This window comes from Coffea arabica, chromosome 11c, assembly GCF_036785885.1.
Source record: "Coffea arabica cultivar ET-39 chromosome 11c, Coffea Arabica ET-39 HiFi, whole genome shotgun sequence".
Lineage (NCBI taxonomy): Eukaryota > Viridiplantae > Streptophyta > Magnoliopsida > Gentianales > Rubiaceae > Coffea > Coffea arabica.
In genome coordinates, this window is record NC_092330.1 from 32,978,899 (window position 1) to 32,995,661 (window position 16,763).

A 16,763-nucleotide genomic window follows, 5' to 3' on the forward strand; every position below is an offset into this window, starting at 1 on the left:
AATAAATTGACGTCTGATTACATAAAAAAAAATATATCTTTGTTACGCAAACCGACGTCTGATTAGACAAACATCAACTGTGCCCTTTATAAATTAATAGGTTGGTTGAGATTCTAAAGTAATATATTTGATTCAGCAATTTGTTCAACGAAATCGTCATCTTATCATGTTAGGTCGGTGCAAATTGGACGCATGCTCAAGTACTCGTTGACAAAACGTAATTTTGTTTATGTTATTTCAAATGGGAGCCAGGAAAGAACGCTTGGCCAGTACGTACAAATATGACCATTTCTTAATGATAATAATTAATTATATGACATCCATTATAAATAAGCAGTGATACCCAACATTTTTTTCCTTGCCTAATTAATACTAGTAATGAACTCACAATTAACAGGGATATGATTAGACGATGCACTAAATTACTTCCTAGCCTTTGGTTTTGTCTATTTTTACACGACTTTCTTTTAACGTTTCAAATTATCAACGGAACTCTCCAACAGTTTCATATAAAGTGAAAATTTGACAAAAAGCAGCCTCTGCAGTGTTGTTATTTAAAATGCCACTATTGCCTTGACTTGATTAAGTGCTAAGCATAAGAGGGACTAAACACTTTATATAAAATCATAGAAAATTATATGGATGCGTGCAAATTAATGAGGGCAATTAAGTGGAGATTTTGCCATTTGAACCGAAAATGAAGAAACGTTCAAGCTTGCATGTCCACTCAAAATTATATCATTGATGAAGTCAAATAGAAGAGCATTGAGCAACCAATGTGGAATAGTAATGAGATTTATTCAGCTAATGAATGGATAGCTCAAAGGTAAAATCAGAAGTTTATATCAGGTATAATTGCACAAAAAAAATCATGCAAAGAAAGATAATTTACCATATTAATGTATGTGGGAAAAGAGAGAAAACTTAAAATTTAAGACTCACTTCTTACCTAAAATATAAAATTTTTGAAACCATAACTACTTCATTGGTCGTGAATTAACTACCAGACATGCCGAAAATTTTCAATTTAAAAGACAGCACATCACGGCAAATATTGTTTGGATAGTGTATTATTTGAAATATTATTTGGAATAATTACTGTAGTACTTTTTGTGATGTGATGTATGTGAAATAAAAAAGTGATTGGAAATATAAAAAGATAGGTTGAGAAATGTGTTTATGATGCAAGCGAAATATTATCTGAGATAATTACTGCAGGGAACTTAAGGGTAAAAAGACCAATTTAAGGTAAAAAGACCGATGCAGGGAACTGACTAATCGCTTACCAAACATAACAATTAAGTCAAGACCACTACCAAACGCAAGAAATAACAGCTAGACAGACTAAAACTAATATGGAACCCGACCAAGCCCACCTTGCAACAAATCAAACTATTTTGGCAATCAAGTTAAGTAAATAAAATTAAGCTTAGTTTAAATATGCTAATAGAGAAGATATTGTCTGGTTCTTATTTGAGCAAATGTCACACATTATCACTAAACTATTTATCATTCTTTATTTTTTTTAGTCAGATAAAATGGTCATTCAACTAATTAGACCATACATGTTGTGACCGAAAAGTATTTTTTTTTCATTAGTTGAGTGGTTAAAAATAAAATTTTTATTAGTTGATTGAAAAAAAATATATTTTTTGTTAGTTAAATGACTATTTTGGTTAAACAAAAATGTTTATTGATCAAAATAGGAAATTCTAAATAGTTGGCCATTTGCTCTTCTTATTGTGTTTTTGTAATGAATTTTCTAATTCTTTTGTAACTAAATGGCATGACTGTATTTAATCCTATTACCATGGTGGCATATGAAGTAGTCGTATTTCGGGGTTTTCTTCTTTCTTCTAACCCCTTTACCACATCAATATCCACTGATGTACCTACAGCTTTTTCAGAAATTTGCATGGGGCATTAAACATTTCAGATACAATAATTATCTTTAAATTTAAGTTCAATAATTTTCTTAAATAATTACATTAATAAACATGTAAGAATAATACTGATATTTTTTTTGTTCAATTAATTCATACAAGAAAGTGCCACGGACGGGTTCGCAACTAGTGATTTTCTTATTTTGAAGATGACGAAAATCCCAAAACTCATGCTTACTCAATGTTACTTTGCTTTATTTACGAGCTATTATTCTATTTAAAAGTCCTTTAGATTTTTTTAATATTTCTATTGCTAATTTTTTATGCATTCTTCATTCAACTTTATTCAGGTATTGCTCCAAAAAAAAAAACTTTGTTTAGGTATCATGCCATAAATGAAAAGGTAAAAGTTTTCTTAGGTAATTATTCCTCAGAAAAAGAGGAGCATATAACATCTTTTTTTTTTTTAATTTTTTCTAGCATGAGAAGGGCAGGACTTAAGAAGCAGGAAAGGGATAAAGAGATCATAACTCAAAACTTCTAATTCTTAGGGATTCAACTTTAACCACTAGACTAAGGTTTGAAGCAAATAACATCTGATTTTTCTTCCTTCAAAAATAATCTTTAAGAATTAAAATAAGGGCATTATGGTACAAACAATATATTTTTTTTTAAAGTTGTTCTGATTTGTGTAGGTTAAAAGCTTGATTGCTCAAGTAATTTTTGTGGGAAAATTTTATATACCCCTAAAATAGTCTAAAGTACGTACGTAAATTTTCACCCATGATGACCAAACTCTTGCCTAACGAGAAGTTGAGAACATCAACTACGCTCATTAGAGATTAAGGTTGAGATCTCATGAATTAGAGGTCCTCAATTCAAATTCCTCTGTCTCCTTTTTGTTTCTTTAGTCCCACCCTTCTTATGCCTTTCTTTTTTTAAAAAAAAAAATAAAGTACATGAACTGTTAGAGAAATTATTATTATTATTACCTGTGATCAGGTATTACTAGTTTTGCGCGCCTTACGCTGCGTGTGAGGGTGCCCAGGCTTGCATTGAATCATTTGTTCGTTCTGTTGCGTTCGCATTGTGTCAACTTCGTAGTGATCTAAATTTGTTTGGCGTAATGAGTATTTCTTGGAGCATGTGAAAAAGTAGCGCAAAATGTAAACGTCTGGAGACAAAATAAAAGTAATGGAAGAAACATAAGAGATGAAAGCCATGGCTGGCAATCACTGAGTCGATAATGATGAAATCTATTTGACCCCAAGCAAAATTATGCAGAGCTTATAAATCCACGTTTAAATCTCGGCTTCGATGCCTGAAACTAATGAATATTAATTGATGATGAAAAGGAAAAGTTTGAAAGGCATGTTTCTGTCCCAAGGAATTGATATCCACCACTTTTCTGGCATCAATCAATCCCGTTCAATGCTCCTAGGGAAACCTAAATGTCCACAGGAGGCAAACCAATCCCTTTCAACGCTGCCGGGCCGGGATTTCCATCTTCTTCAGCAATTATTTAGATAGCCTATAGAGTTTGTCCACGCCAATTTCTTTCGGTTAGTGCTTTTCCAAAGTTTGAATTGATGTATGTGAGATGAAAACAACATACAGAGAATTAGGGATAGCAATGGGGGCGGGTGCCCGCGGATGCCCGTCCCGTGGAAATGGGGCGGGGGATGGGGCGAAATATTTACCCCCGCCTTAAAACGGGGCGGGGGATGGGGCAACGTACACCCGCCCCATCCCCCGCATAAAAAAAAAAAATATATATATATATATAAGATGTTTGTCTAAAAACCTTAATAAAAATGTAAATACGAGAGTCTAATGGAACAAGAATTCTTTCCATGACCTATGATATCGTTTATAAGCAGTTCCAACAACCATGGGTTTGTTTTCCCCTTCATTTTGCTGATTTTTTCTTTTATGTTTTCCATTGATCTTTGCCTTTTGTTATTTCTGAATTTTAACTGTTCTTGGTATTTTTGGTTAGTGTTTGGGAATTCTTCCTCTCTCCTGTTAGTTCTCAAAAATGCTTGGACATATGAGAAGAGTTTTGCTTTTTGTAAGTTGATTTCTTTTCTCACGGAGGACCGCGGGGAACCACGGGAGAAACGGGACGGGGGCGGGGCGGGGGATGGGGGGCAAGGGACGGGGGATGGGGCGGGGGATGGGGGGAGTTATTTGACAACGGGACGAGGGACGAGGGACGGGGGAAGGATCCCCCGCCCCATTGCCATCCTTACAGAGAATTGACCAATAATTGATTATAAAATATGTTAAAAAAACTATCTTTTTTTTTTAATTTGCGACCACACTGAAAAAATTTTTCTACCTTCGACACTAAATTCAACCATCGCTAAGCTTAACTATTATATTCTAATACGACGTATAATACTATGCAAAATTAAAGTCAACGCAATTAATATGATTTACATAGAACATAAACAAGTAGGCGAAACTCCCAAAAAAAAAAAATCAATCTGAAGACCAGAAAAAACTGTCTTGAATTAAGCCTCCTTCTTGTTCAATTGTAGTGCAGAAGGTTTCTGGCACCGTTAAATAAAAGGCTAGTTACATGAAAGAAAAACACCATATAAATTGTAATCATCCTCAGAGTGGCACACCCATGTTTTAGAATTCTCCTATACATGCAAGCATTTTGTCAACTCAATTTCATAGGCAAAAGATATCTGTAGAAATGCTATCAATCTTCGAGTTTTATGTTCACGATGCTCACATACAACCACTCTAGAATACCAATTAACAAGTAGTTTTGTTGTTTATTTGTATTGTCTAATTAATTAAATGTGTATATTAATTGTTTCTAACTTTTAATTATTTTTATTATTTTACTAATACGACTTATATATATATGCATAAGAGGTATTTATGAAATAAAAGTTTCATCTCTCTCCTTAAAATACTTTTTTAATGTTATTTTTTTTTTATATTAGACTAACTTTGTTATCAAACCATTAACCTCAACTACCTCAAGGGAGGTTTGTGTAATTTTATAAATTTCAGGGGAAGTGAGTGAAATTGTCAGAAATCTCAGTCGGAGGTTTATTATCCCTATAATAAAGTATCTTAACATGCAAAGGATAAGGTGAATTTCACAAGTTCTTATTCAGGGCAATCTTTCCTCCTAGTAAGGCAAAGATATACGACAACTAATCTCTGGTTGTCGATCTTCCAATGCAAAAAGCAAGGAATGGAAACTAAATTTGAGAATTTTAAACAAAAAGAAAAAGAAAAAGGAAAAGAAAGTGAAGAAGCATACATGCAAACGTTACAATCGTGGTCCATCCACCAAGAAATGCAACCTCTCCGGTTTCAGTTCTCTTCAGTTGTGTAAATTGATAGAATTTCGATGTAATATGATAAAGTTTGAGTATAAACACAAATTATAACTGTGTTGATGTAAAATTGACGATTAAGCTATAAATGTATTAGCTTTCGTTGAAATTGTGCCACTCTCTATAATTGAACGGAACGGAATGAAATTTCAACCGGAGAGGCATCGGATCCCACGCACTACTACTCACAGCCACCCAAAAATAGCACATGATTCATAATATTTGAGAGTCAATAGCCCAAAGCAAACACTCAATCATCCAAAAGGTGGAGATTTGCTGCAAAAACCCGGTGGGTGTGTTTGGATTAGGAAGATTTGAAATAAAAAAATTTATTTTACAAATTTCAATCACTTTTTTATCTTTTCAATCACCTTTTTATTTCACATACATCACATTACAAAAAGTACTATAATAATTATCTCAAATAAATCATCCAAATAAACTCGGATGATTTATTTGAGATAATTACTGTAGCACTATTTGTGATGTGATGTATGTGAGATAAAAAAAGTGATTGGAATTTGTGAAGTAAATTATTTTATCTGAAATCATGCCAATCCAAACAAACCCGCATGCCTCAACCTTTTGATTTAAAAAAAAAAAAATGAAGAAGAAGCGATGCCCCAAGCAAAAGTTCGAAAATTACCCACCTAGTATAGGTGTTAATTGGGAAGAAAATTCACTGTAGCTAAGGCAACTCCCCCTTTGGGATTGTAGGATACATGTGCCGGCAACATGAAAGTAGGTCAAGATAACAAAAAATGAGATTAAACATGTCTCAACAATGAAAGCATGATTTTTTACTTTTGTTGTCATTGTAATGAATTGCCAAAATTATTTTTTACCGAAAAAGAAAAAAAAAATCCACTGTTTTGTTCTGTTGTCTTTTGATCTTCTCCATGACATGCCAATTCCAATCACAGCCTATGAAATCATTACCTAGAAAATTAGCTTCTTACTTGGATCCCTCCATTGATTTTCATTTTTTTGTTTTCTTTTTTCTATTTTTGACAGAGATCTTATGGCCACTATAATTTCTTATCCTGCCACAAATATCGGTGGAAGGAGGGAGAAGAGAATAAATCCAGTCAATAAAAGAGATCGGCATGCAAAAAGCGATTTGGACGATTCATATTTAGTAAAAGAGAAGTGCAAATAGTGATCCATACTGCTCCAAAGATGAACCAACCAATTAGTAATATTTCTTTAACAAAAATGGACTGCATATCATCATCTTTCCCAGCATATGACCCTATCATCCTCAAAAGCTTAGGAACTAAAAGTGGCTTTCAAAAAAAAAGGTGCCTTTCAAAAAATGCCAATACCGCACTATCTACGGGTCATGTCCTTCAGTTTCAAGGCCACTACTTTCACATTAACGTCTTTCCAAAAAGCACATTGTCTGCGCCTGTGGATATGTTTTTGATCTTTTCAGAACATTAGGTCAGACTATTGAGCACGACAAAAGGGTTCAATTAGGCATTCATACTTGATCAAAAACCATAGCCAAAAATGTTCCGTAATAACGTTAGGAAACTCTTTGTTGTAATCTTTCCAAGACCAAACATGGCAAATAGACCAATCTTTGAAATTCAAAGACTAACACTTGTGGCGGTTCAAAAAGGAGAAGATCAGAAAGATTAGAAACAAGAACAGTAGATAATCGTTCCAGAAGGCTCACGATCAAGATTTGAAATTTAAAACATACGAGATTAAAATCGCATAATCTACATCTTTCCAATGTTATGAGTAGAGTTACAAACAAGTATTTTCTGCTACATTAAATTTAAGTTTAAAGTGATTTACATTATTGAACAAATAAACTTATTTCATCCAAATATATGGAATGTACCGAGGCTGTCATTGACCCGAGATGATGGCACTTGGTAGGATGTACCTTCCTTCCTCCATGACAAAATATTGTTCTTGCTTATGACACTGGATATCATATTAATTGATCAGGTTTTGAAATTATAAGTTTAGTATGGCAATAGAAACTGCAATTAAACTAGAATTTTCAACATACCGGAAATAGAAAATAAAAATGGTTCAACGTATCACGAGTCTTAGGAGCTCTCTGTAGGAGATCATATTAACAGTGCCAAATTCTGCACATAGAAAAATAGGGGGAAAATGACATGCAGCAAGTGCACTAATTCGAGAACAGAATAACCAAAACATGTCTATTTAATTGTGCAGAACAAAATAAGCTTGGAATTAGAGACATAATGCCCATGAGGGTTGGTTCAAGTAGTAAAGTTCTATAAATTTGTCTTCAACAAAGTTAAATTTAAATATGACTACCAATAGTCCTCGTTGGTAGACAATTTATGAGAATCATTTGTAAATACCAAATAGATAGATAGGGTGGCATAGTTCTAAACTTTTCTCGTACCAAATAGAAAGTTGTAAAATTTGGTCATGACTCGTGAAATTGTATAAAACACTCTCCATCAATTAAAGTTCATGTCCCCATCATCCAATTGCTGAAGGAGATAACAGCAAGGAAGACCAAGGACATCAAAATGGCAACAATAATTGATGACATAAACAATTTGAGGTCCTTATTCCAGCAATGCAGGAGTCTGTTTGGACAGGAGTTTAGATGCTAGATGTAAATTGATTAGTGATTATGCCTTAGGCATCTTTCAAGATGAGGAATGGATCAATCCTCAGTATATCTAGTACTTTTGTATAGAATCATTTAAGTTTTTGCTCATATAAGTGTACATCTTTAGTTCATCTGGAAAAAAAATTGCAATAGTTCAAACCAGAGTTAGCATTCTGAGCTAAAGCATGTGCAATAATTTTGTTGCTTCTACTAACACAAGAAACACTAGAAATCTTTAAACTAGTCAAAACCCCCCATAACTTCCTTAATATATTTTTTTTATAACAAGCAAATTTCATTAATGAATTATTGGAAACTGTCTAACACGATTTGACTTCAACTAAATAAATCTTCTTTCAAACGCTTTATCTATTGATTAAAGGGTTAAATGCACTAAACCCCTCAACTCAAACTCTTCAGTGAGTCTCCCTCCTATACAGACTCCTTTACCCCAAATTGATACCTTAAACGAACAGCTGCTTCAAGCCTGCTATTGCAAACAATTCAACATGCTCCTAACCAAATGGGCCTTATTGCTTTCTTGAAGAACAACCCATCCCAAAGAATCCCTATGATCTTTGACAAGTGGCCCAATACCATAAGATCAAATAAAAGCTGCCCCATTCAAATGAAATTTCAAGCACTTGACATATTTACTTTACTCTTTTTTTTAAGTGATTTTATTTTTTTTGATAAGTGAGAGATTTTCAATCTCTTTTATTTACAATCTCTTCTATCTTATCACTCAACCTAACTCTTCCCCCCACAGATTTCCTTTACTTAGCAAAGTATTAATGAAAAATCAGCAAATTTGATGTTTTCAGAATTTGTCTAAACTTTCTTCGAATAACTTGGACTTGCACCTTAGCTTTACATCATTATAACCTAATATTTGAATCCAAATTGACACATTAAGGAATCACGGGCTTCTTTAGTTGCCATTGATAATTACAAGATTAGTTAGTAGTCCTGAATAGGTCACATGAGCTCAATTCAAATTTGGCTATTTGTTTGAAATATCAAAAAAAAAAAAAAAAAACTGTTTTTAAAACAGAGGGTCCAAATCTAGGTTACATCAAGTCGGCTTGATCTGAGCCATGAATTGTTCTTTGCACTTTTTGCTGCAATTGAAGAGAAACCACCCTTCATACGAAGCACTTTGAAACAAGAAACGATCGTTCTCTGTGAAATGCACCAATCTTGCACCAATCATGGGATCCACATGTAACTTCTGATTTTGCATGCAAAACATTTTTATGGTGTGGATTGTAATTCACCGGTGGATCAAGGTAACATATGATGATAGGCGGAACCAAAAATGTCTTTTTAAGGAGTGAACTCTAATTCAACTAAAATTTAAGTATGTAATTTGAAATATTTTTGAATTTTAATGGGGATAAAAATTTAAATTTATACAGAATTTTATTTTTTTTTTGAAAATTTCAACTTTCAAAGGAGTAAAACTTATTAACAGTTTGAATTACTATTTTTTTGAAATCTCTAACATTGCTAATATCCAATTCGGTAAAAGGAAGTTTGTCTACTTGGTACCATGATTTGGCCACAATACAGACTAAAAGTTCCAAGGTAAAGCTAAGGTCAAGACTTAATTATAACGCATCTCACATATACAATAATCACAGGTACTAACTTTAGTGACCCATAATTCAATACTTCGTTGCTAAATTATGCAAATTCCTTGTAATAAATTAAACTTATTTATTCATTCTTCCCAAATCAGTCAACCCAAACAACCTTTTCCTTATTTTCAACTCTCTCTCCACCGTTCTTTTTTCGTATGGGAAAGATCTTGAGTTCAAGTTTCACTAATTTAGATTTTTTCCCCGAATTAGTTTCAATTAGGATTTATTTGCGCTTCTTTTACGATTGTATAAGAATCAAAACAGGCTAATTTTTCAGAATATACGTGAAAAAAAATAATCCGCCAAATATAACTCTGATGGGGTGTTTGTCAAACTATATCTGTCGTGCTGATTCAGCGTCGCAGCAAAATAAATTCCCCTCCCGCATTTAATTGGCAAAAGGCGACTGCAAAAATTTTAGTGCCCTGGAAAGTACACGGTAGCGGCTGACACTTGCAGGCGGTGGCAGAAATTTTGTAGCCGCTGCTATGCTGACACTTTCCATCAGTGGCTGACTTTTGGCAACTTGGTGATTTTGTGCATTTCTTTCAAGGCATACGAAGTTCATTTTGCAAGTTTACACCAAAAAATAACTAATTATTTAGTATTTCAAATTAACAACAAAGCCAACGCTAATTTTTTGTCTAGTTTTATTTGTAAATCAGTAAATCATTATCAAATTACTCCTTTTTTTTCCTTTATTTTCTTTTGTGTATACTTAAACTAATCAATGTATATATTTTTAAAAAGACTCTGACTTAGGGGCTAGTTTCTTAGAATATAACAAAAAAAAAAGGTCCATTGTGCACAGTTCTGATATAATCCCCGTACATAACTATATCACAGTTATTATGATTTTTGTCTATAGCATGCTATGGATTAATTTGTTAAAAAAAATTTTATAAAAGATCAAGTTGGTAGTAGTTTGTAAACTATAGTTGCTTACATTAAAAAAATATTTTTTTTAACCCACCATAGGTTCTGAAGATTTTTCCACTCAAAAAATCTCCTAATTTGTTGGACTATCACATTTGTTTTATATTGGATGAAATGGTAATCAACCCTAACGCTTATGAAACATTTAAAGTTAACATCATTGGTGCGAAATGAGAAATTAATTGCATATTAATTATTAAACCTTAAGTGTTAAATTTAGTTACATTACTAAGCATGTTTTAAGAGTTAAATTATTAAAACGTAACATTTTATTCACATGAATATCTTAACATTTTACTCCCATTAAAACGTAACATTAAGTCTCATAAGTAATCTAACATGATTGATAAACCCAAAAAAAAAAAAAGAAAAAAAGAGAAAAACACCTACAGATACAAATGAATATGTACAAAGCAAACAATCCAGTAGCATAAACATAACGAAAGAATAGAAAGGAAACTACTTTTCAAGTACCTTGGGTTTGCGAAAGGGGTTTTGTCATACCAATAGTGGTGGAGAACAGAGGAAGCTGCTGAAGAGGTCGAACGGACGATGAAAGCGTGAAATTGCTTACAAAAGAAGTTGCCAATTGCACGAAGTTGCCAAAAGTCAGCCGGTGATGGAAAGTGTCAGCCGCTGCCGGGCTGACTATGCACGGTAGCTACGGCCAGTAGCGGCTGACACTTTCCAAGGCACTAAAACTTTTTGCAGTCGTTTTTTTGCCAATTAAATGCGGGAGGGGAAATTTATTTTGCTATCATGCTGAATTAGTAGGCAGGTCTAGATTGAGAAACACCTCCGGTCAGAGCTACATTTGGCAAATTATTTTTATTTTACCTGAGAAACTAGCCACCAAAACAAGGGTAAATTACATATAATCTCCTGAGGTAAATAACATATAATCTCCTGTAGTTTTATCCATTGTCACATTCACTCCCCTAGTTTTGTATAAAGTAAAAACTTGATAGAAAATAACCTATGTATCGTCGTTAGTTAAAGTACCAATAGTGCCCCTACTTAAATGTAAAATCAATCGATGGTTTAACCACCTTTTATAAAAAGTATAGGGAAATTATGTGAATAAATACAAAAATTACAAGAGAATAAATGGATATTTATATAAATCATAAGGAGGTTATGTAAATATTAAAATTTCATCACATAAGCTTCTAAAGCGCGTTTGGTATATACGCCATAACTGATTCTGCATTCCATCTATTTTTCACTTTACATACAATTACAGAGAGATTATATAGGCTCTGTTTGGATTAGCTGTTTTTGGAATTGTTTTTCAAAAACAGTACTGTAGCATTTCATTTTTGAAATACAAGTCCATTTGGACTAGTTATTTTTGGGGTTGCTTAAAAACCACATGGACGACAATAAAACCACAAACATGCAAGTAACATTTGTAGTGTAGAAGAGGGTAATATCAGAGTATTACTTGCCTATTATAATGAAAATTTACCCAAACTTTTTTTTTTTAATATTAGAGTAACACTTGATGCAAGTGGTACTACCATAGTTGTTAGAATCGCGATCCAGATCATACAATTCTATGATCCGGATCAAGACTAACGATCCAACCTACGATCCTGATACGATCTTATTATTTTTAATAAATTAAATAACAATTTTAGTATTTTGACTCTATCTTTGTGTAGAAAATTCGAAATTGAGTGTCGTTTGTTGCGTTGTAAACTATATTCAGAGTGCTTTAAATCCATATAAATAATTAAGCCCAATTCCAAATCTAGAAAATTTGATAAATCTTTAAATTTGACTCATATAATTCACCGAAGTGAATAAATGATCTTTGTTATAAGTTATCACATGGAGCTAGTGTTTTGTATCTTTATTATAATAAATTAATATGGTTTAGAGCCTTTACTATATTTATGAATTGCAAACTTAAAAATTATAAATATGATAATTTATTACATTTTTTTGTAGAATCTACCGATTTTACCGTCCAATCCTACCGATCCTACAAATCAAAAAATAATCCTAGGTAGGTCCCGATTTTGAAAACCTTGGGTACTACCAGTAGTTATTCCCAGAAAATTCCCCACTGATATACAGTTATCCTCCGCCTTAAGTTTCCCAAACGCGGCAATTCCTTATAGAATCCAGAATCCAATATACAATTCTACAATTCCTCGGGAATCCTCCCCCCATCGGCGATTCTTATTAATTCCTCGCCCAATCCAATCCAATCAATTACCCGATTTCAAAAGTATAATTCCCACATTTAACTAGCTCCAATTCCAAACCTAAATTCCAATTAATAATTTTCCGGACGCCGGTATGATGGTTCCGCAACCGGGAAACTCCGAGTTGACCCGACAATTCCTCAGCAGCGTCCTTTCCCAACGGGGACCGTCGGCGCTGCCGTACTCCGAAGACGTCAAGTGGATGATCCGGCAACACCTTCTTGCTCTCTACGATGTCTATCCTTCTCTCAACATTAAAACCAGCACCTTCACTCACAACGACGGCCGGAGCGTTAATCTCCTCCACGCCGACGGCACCGTTCCGATGCTCTACAACGGCATCACCTACAACATCCCGGTAATCATCTGGCTCATGGAATCTTACCCCCACCACGCGCCTCTGGTAATGGTCTCTCCCACTCCTGATATGATTATTAAACGGCCCCACCCCTTTGTGGATCCCTCCGGCGTTGTCAAAATTCCTTACTTGCAGAGTTGGATATACCCTAGCTCCAATTTAGTTGAATTAGCTCGGAGTTTATCGGCCCATTTTGGCCGCGATCCGCCCCTTTATTCCCAGCGCCGCCAAAGCCCTAGCCCTACCCCAAGTTCTAACCCTTACCCAAATCCTAGTACAAGTAGTTCCATTAATAGTGTTAATGCTACACCTGGAGTGGGTCCGAGGCCTGCGATACCTCCGAGGATGACGCCAGCAGTATACCCGCCACCGTATAGTACTAGTGGTGGGAGTATAGGGGGAAGGATGGATGACCCAAGTGAGGTATTTAGGAAGAATGCGGTAAGTAAATTGGTGGATACTGTGCATATTGATATAATGGGGCTAAGGAAGATAAGGGAGGGGGAAATGGAAGGGCTGTTCAACTTGCAAGCGGTTTTGAGGCAGCGAGCTGAGCAGTTGGGGAAAGGGTTAAAGGAAATGCAAGATGAGAAGGAGGGGTTAGAGCAGCAGTTGCAGATGGTTTTGATGAATTCGGATGTAATGGAAGCGTGGTTGAGGGACAATGAGGGGAAGCTGGGGAAATTGAGAGGCAATATTGATGTGGATGAAGTTTTTGAGCCATGTGATGTGTTGTCGCAGCAAATGTTGGAGTGTGCAGCGTCGGATTTGGCGATAGAAGATGCAATTTATGCATTGGATAAGGCGGCACAGGAAGGGGTGATACCTTTTGATCAGTATTTGAGGAATGTGAGGTTGTTATCACGGGAGCAGTTCTTTCAACGTGCCACAGGGTCTAAGGTCAGGGCTGCTCAAATGCAGGCTCAGGTGGCCAGTATGGCTTCTAGGGCATCTCATTATGCTGCCTGATGGAAATGCTTTCAAGCAATTGAATAAATGTAGCAGGTATATCATGATGTTAATGATGAAGTGGGTGGCAGAATTATATAGTTCTTTTAAATTGTTTTGGTTACTTGTGAAATATCTGTTAATACTATCTTCAAGTTTCTTTTTCTTTATACATTTGTTCTGATTATGAAACACTAGGAATTCTTTTTGATGGTTCATATATGAAATTTTGCATTTCTTGATCCAAGATTTGTATATTGTTGACAATTTTCTGTGGTTTGGCATTAGAGAACTTTGAGCGGTTGACCTGTTTGGTTCTCATTTAGCTTTAAAACTTATGTGAATTCATACCATGGGCAAAAAACTGTTAGTCTCTCTTTCATCGCGTGTTACTTTAATTTTAGGTAAATTTCTGTAATGTATTGGTACTTTTTATTGATAACATCATATGGTTCTTCTGGCATATTTTTATACTTTGCTTTTAAGTACTTTAAACGGAAGGATGATATTCTTTAGCAGTCGTGTGGCTGATCTGAAAAAGTGGTCTGATGTACTTGTGATACTTTCTTAGTTGGATGTGGCCTATAAGTTTCTGATACCATTGTGGCAGATCCCAGGTTGTGTGTCTAATAAAGTGTGTAGCATGATTAATTGAGAACCTAACAGCAATCATGAGGCACAAGAAAATGTTGCTTCGAAGTGCTGATACTGAAGATGGATATGATGAAATCCAAATGCTCTGAAATTGGTTTATTATTTTGTGCTCATTGAAAAAATAGAAAGATCAGTGAGCTTGAAATAGATCCAATGCACATAGATTGAGAGAATTCCATAGGAAAATTTCTTTTAGTACTGGTCTTGCTTTGGGATGTGTTTAGGCATTAAGTCTAAGTTTGCCATTTTCATATGGTCATATTCTTTGTTAGTTATAATTTTCTTTTGTATGTCATTACCTTACAACTGATAGGAGTTCATCTTCCAGTGTCTTCTAGACTCCAACTGTAGATGACTGTATCTGGCCTTAAGAGGCATATTTTTCGTTTAATGGATAAGCAGGCAAAGAAAGAAAAAGAATGCAAGAAGAAAATTCAACTTTTAACATGGAAATTATCATTTTTTTATGTGAAATTGTAGTTTCTGGATAAGTAGATCAGCTTTGTGCGTGAGTGTGTTTTGGGGGCGCAAAATGTGGTTTCATTGAGAAGCCTTTACATTTCTTCAATTATTTTGTTTGTAAATCGTGGAATAACTTGGAAGATGTACAAGGTTTTATCTTTAAGTCTAGTTAATCATTTTTCGCAAAATTGCTACTTAGGGTGCGTTTGATAAAATTGAAGTCTGAAATCTGAAATTTGAATCCATTGAGTTATTGTATTATTAAATTCTAAATCTGATATATTTGAATGTATATCATATTAAGTAATAAGTGAATAGTTTATCACTTATTGTTTGAAGTAAGTTTTGCCTTGAAAATTCAGTGCCACTTAATTAATTTAGATATTCTATTTTTTGTTATCAAACGCATTTGAACATGCTAAGATTTGAATCTATTAAGTTTAAATATTGAATTGGCTTATAAAGTAGGGCCTTAGTTCACTTTCCATGGAGTAATGTGAAGATGGGCTTTTCAATTACTGTTTTCCTTTTGCACTGGTTTGTCTAGGTTAGAAGTTTTGGTGCCAGAACACCCTAGAGTTAAGCTTCTCTTTTTCTTCTGAATCTTTTCATATACATAAATAAGACTTTCTTAATGGTAGTGTCAAAATGGGTGACTCGGAGGGGTTACAATGGGAAATGGGTATAATTGGGTCAACTTACTTAGACCCATTTAATAAATGAATCAAAATGAGTCAACCCATTTATACCAATTTAAGAAATGGGTATGGGTATATCCAATTACCCATTTATGATTCACTTGAAATTCTACCTTTTTTTGAAGATTTTTTCGCATGTTGTTTGACAAGAAATGATGACATTTTTATTGTTATTAGAATGGTAGGAAATTTAAATTTATTTGCTTAACACTCACTAAAAATTGAGTTAAAATGTATAATTATTTTTAAATGGGTATAAATGGGTGAGCCGAGTCAATCCACTATTCACCAATTAAAAGGTTTAATTGGGTACCTCTTTAGACCCATTCAAAATTTATTGCATAACCAAGTCCACTTATTAGTGGGCGGGTCAGCACGGGTCAATATAATTGGGTTGTGTTTGACATTTCTACTTGGATGCAATGTTATTTAATAAAACTTTTTAGAAGAACATGACTGTGGTTCTGGTTTCTTTGAGAAGGCCCTAGACCAATTCCCATGTCTTTTCCTTTGTTATCTTCTTCTAGTCCTCAACTGAACCTGTTCCATATATCTTTCTAATTTTCTCTACTTTTTGTTGTACCCAATCCTCCTATTCCGCCCTGCAAGGGAGCCTTTTGCCTTTCTCCTGTCCGGTTTAGAATAAAAACTTTAAAAAAATCTGGTTTTCATTTGCTTTAATTTGGTTTGTAGACCTATACCTCCAATTATTTATGTAGTCTTTATTTTGGGATAATTGATGTCATAAAAATGCAGTATGGAGTGGTTTTGGCCATTCAATTTTGCACAATTATTGTATTACATCCACAAATTGTTACTGCCTTGATTCATGCAATGGTGTCAAACTTGCAACTTGCTTGACTTTAGTCGGGAAACCTTTGTTCTTTAACCATCTAGTTGCTTATTGGAGAATTGTTTTGTTAGCTATAAAGGAAATGTTGTATTTTGAATTTTGGTTGCTTTGAATGACTTGTTCATCCTGTCTTACATTC

General features: G+C 34.3%; 1 protein-coding gene across 1 annotated transcript; it reads left to right on the forward strand.

Annotated features, from left to right (window-relative positions):
- Nucleotides 1-12,478: 12,478 nt before the first annotated feature.
- Nucleotides 12,479-14,204, forward strand: LOC113715476 (protein ELC-like). Its single transcript, XM_027239684.2, has one exon. It carries the CDS (start codon nt 12,746-12,748, stop codon nt 13,976-13,978), a length of 1,233 nt encoding a protein of 410 aa, XP_027095485.1. The 5' UTR covers nt 12,479-12,745; the 3' UTR covers nt 13,979-14,204.
- Nucleotides 14,205-16,763: the final 2,559 nt, after the last annotated feature.

What these genes read in the sequence shown, in the direction of transcription:
- LOC113715476 (XM_027239684.2), top strand. Translation starts at nt 12,746, where the DNA reads ATGATGGTTCCGCAACCGGGAAACTCCGAGTTGACCCGACAATTCCTC.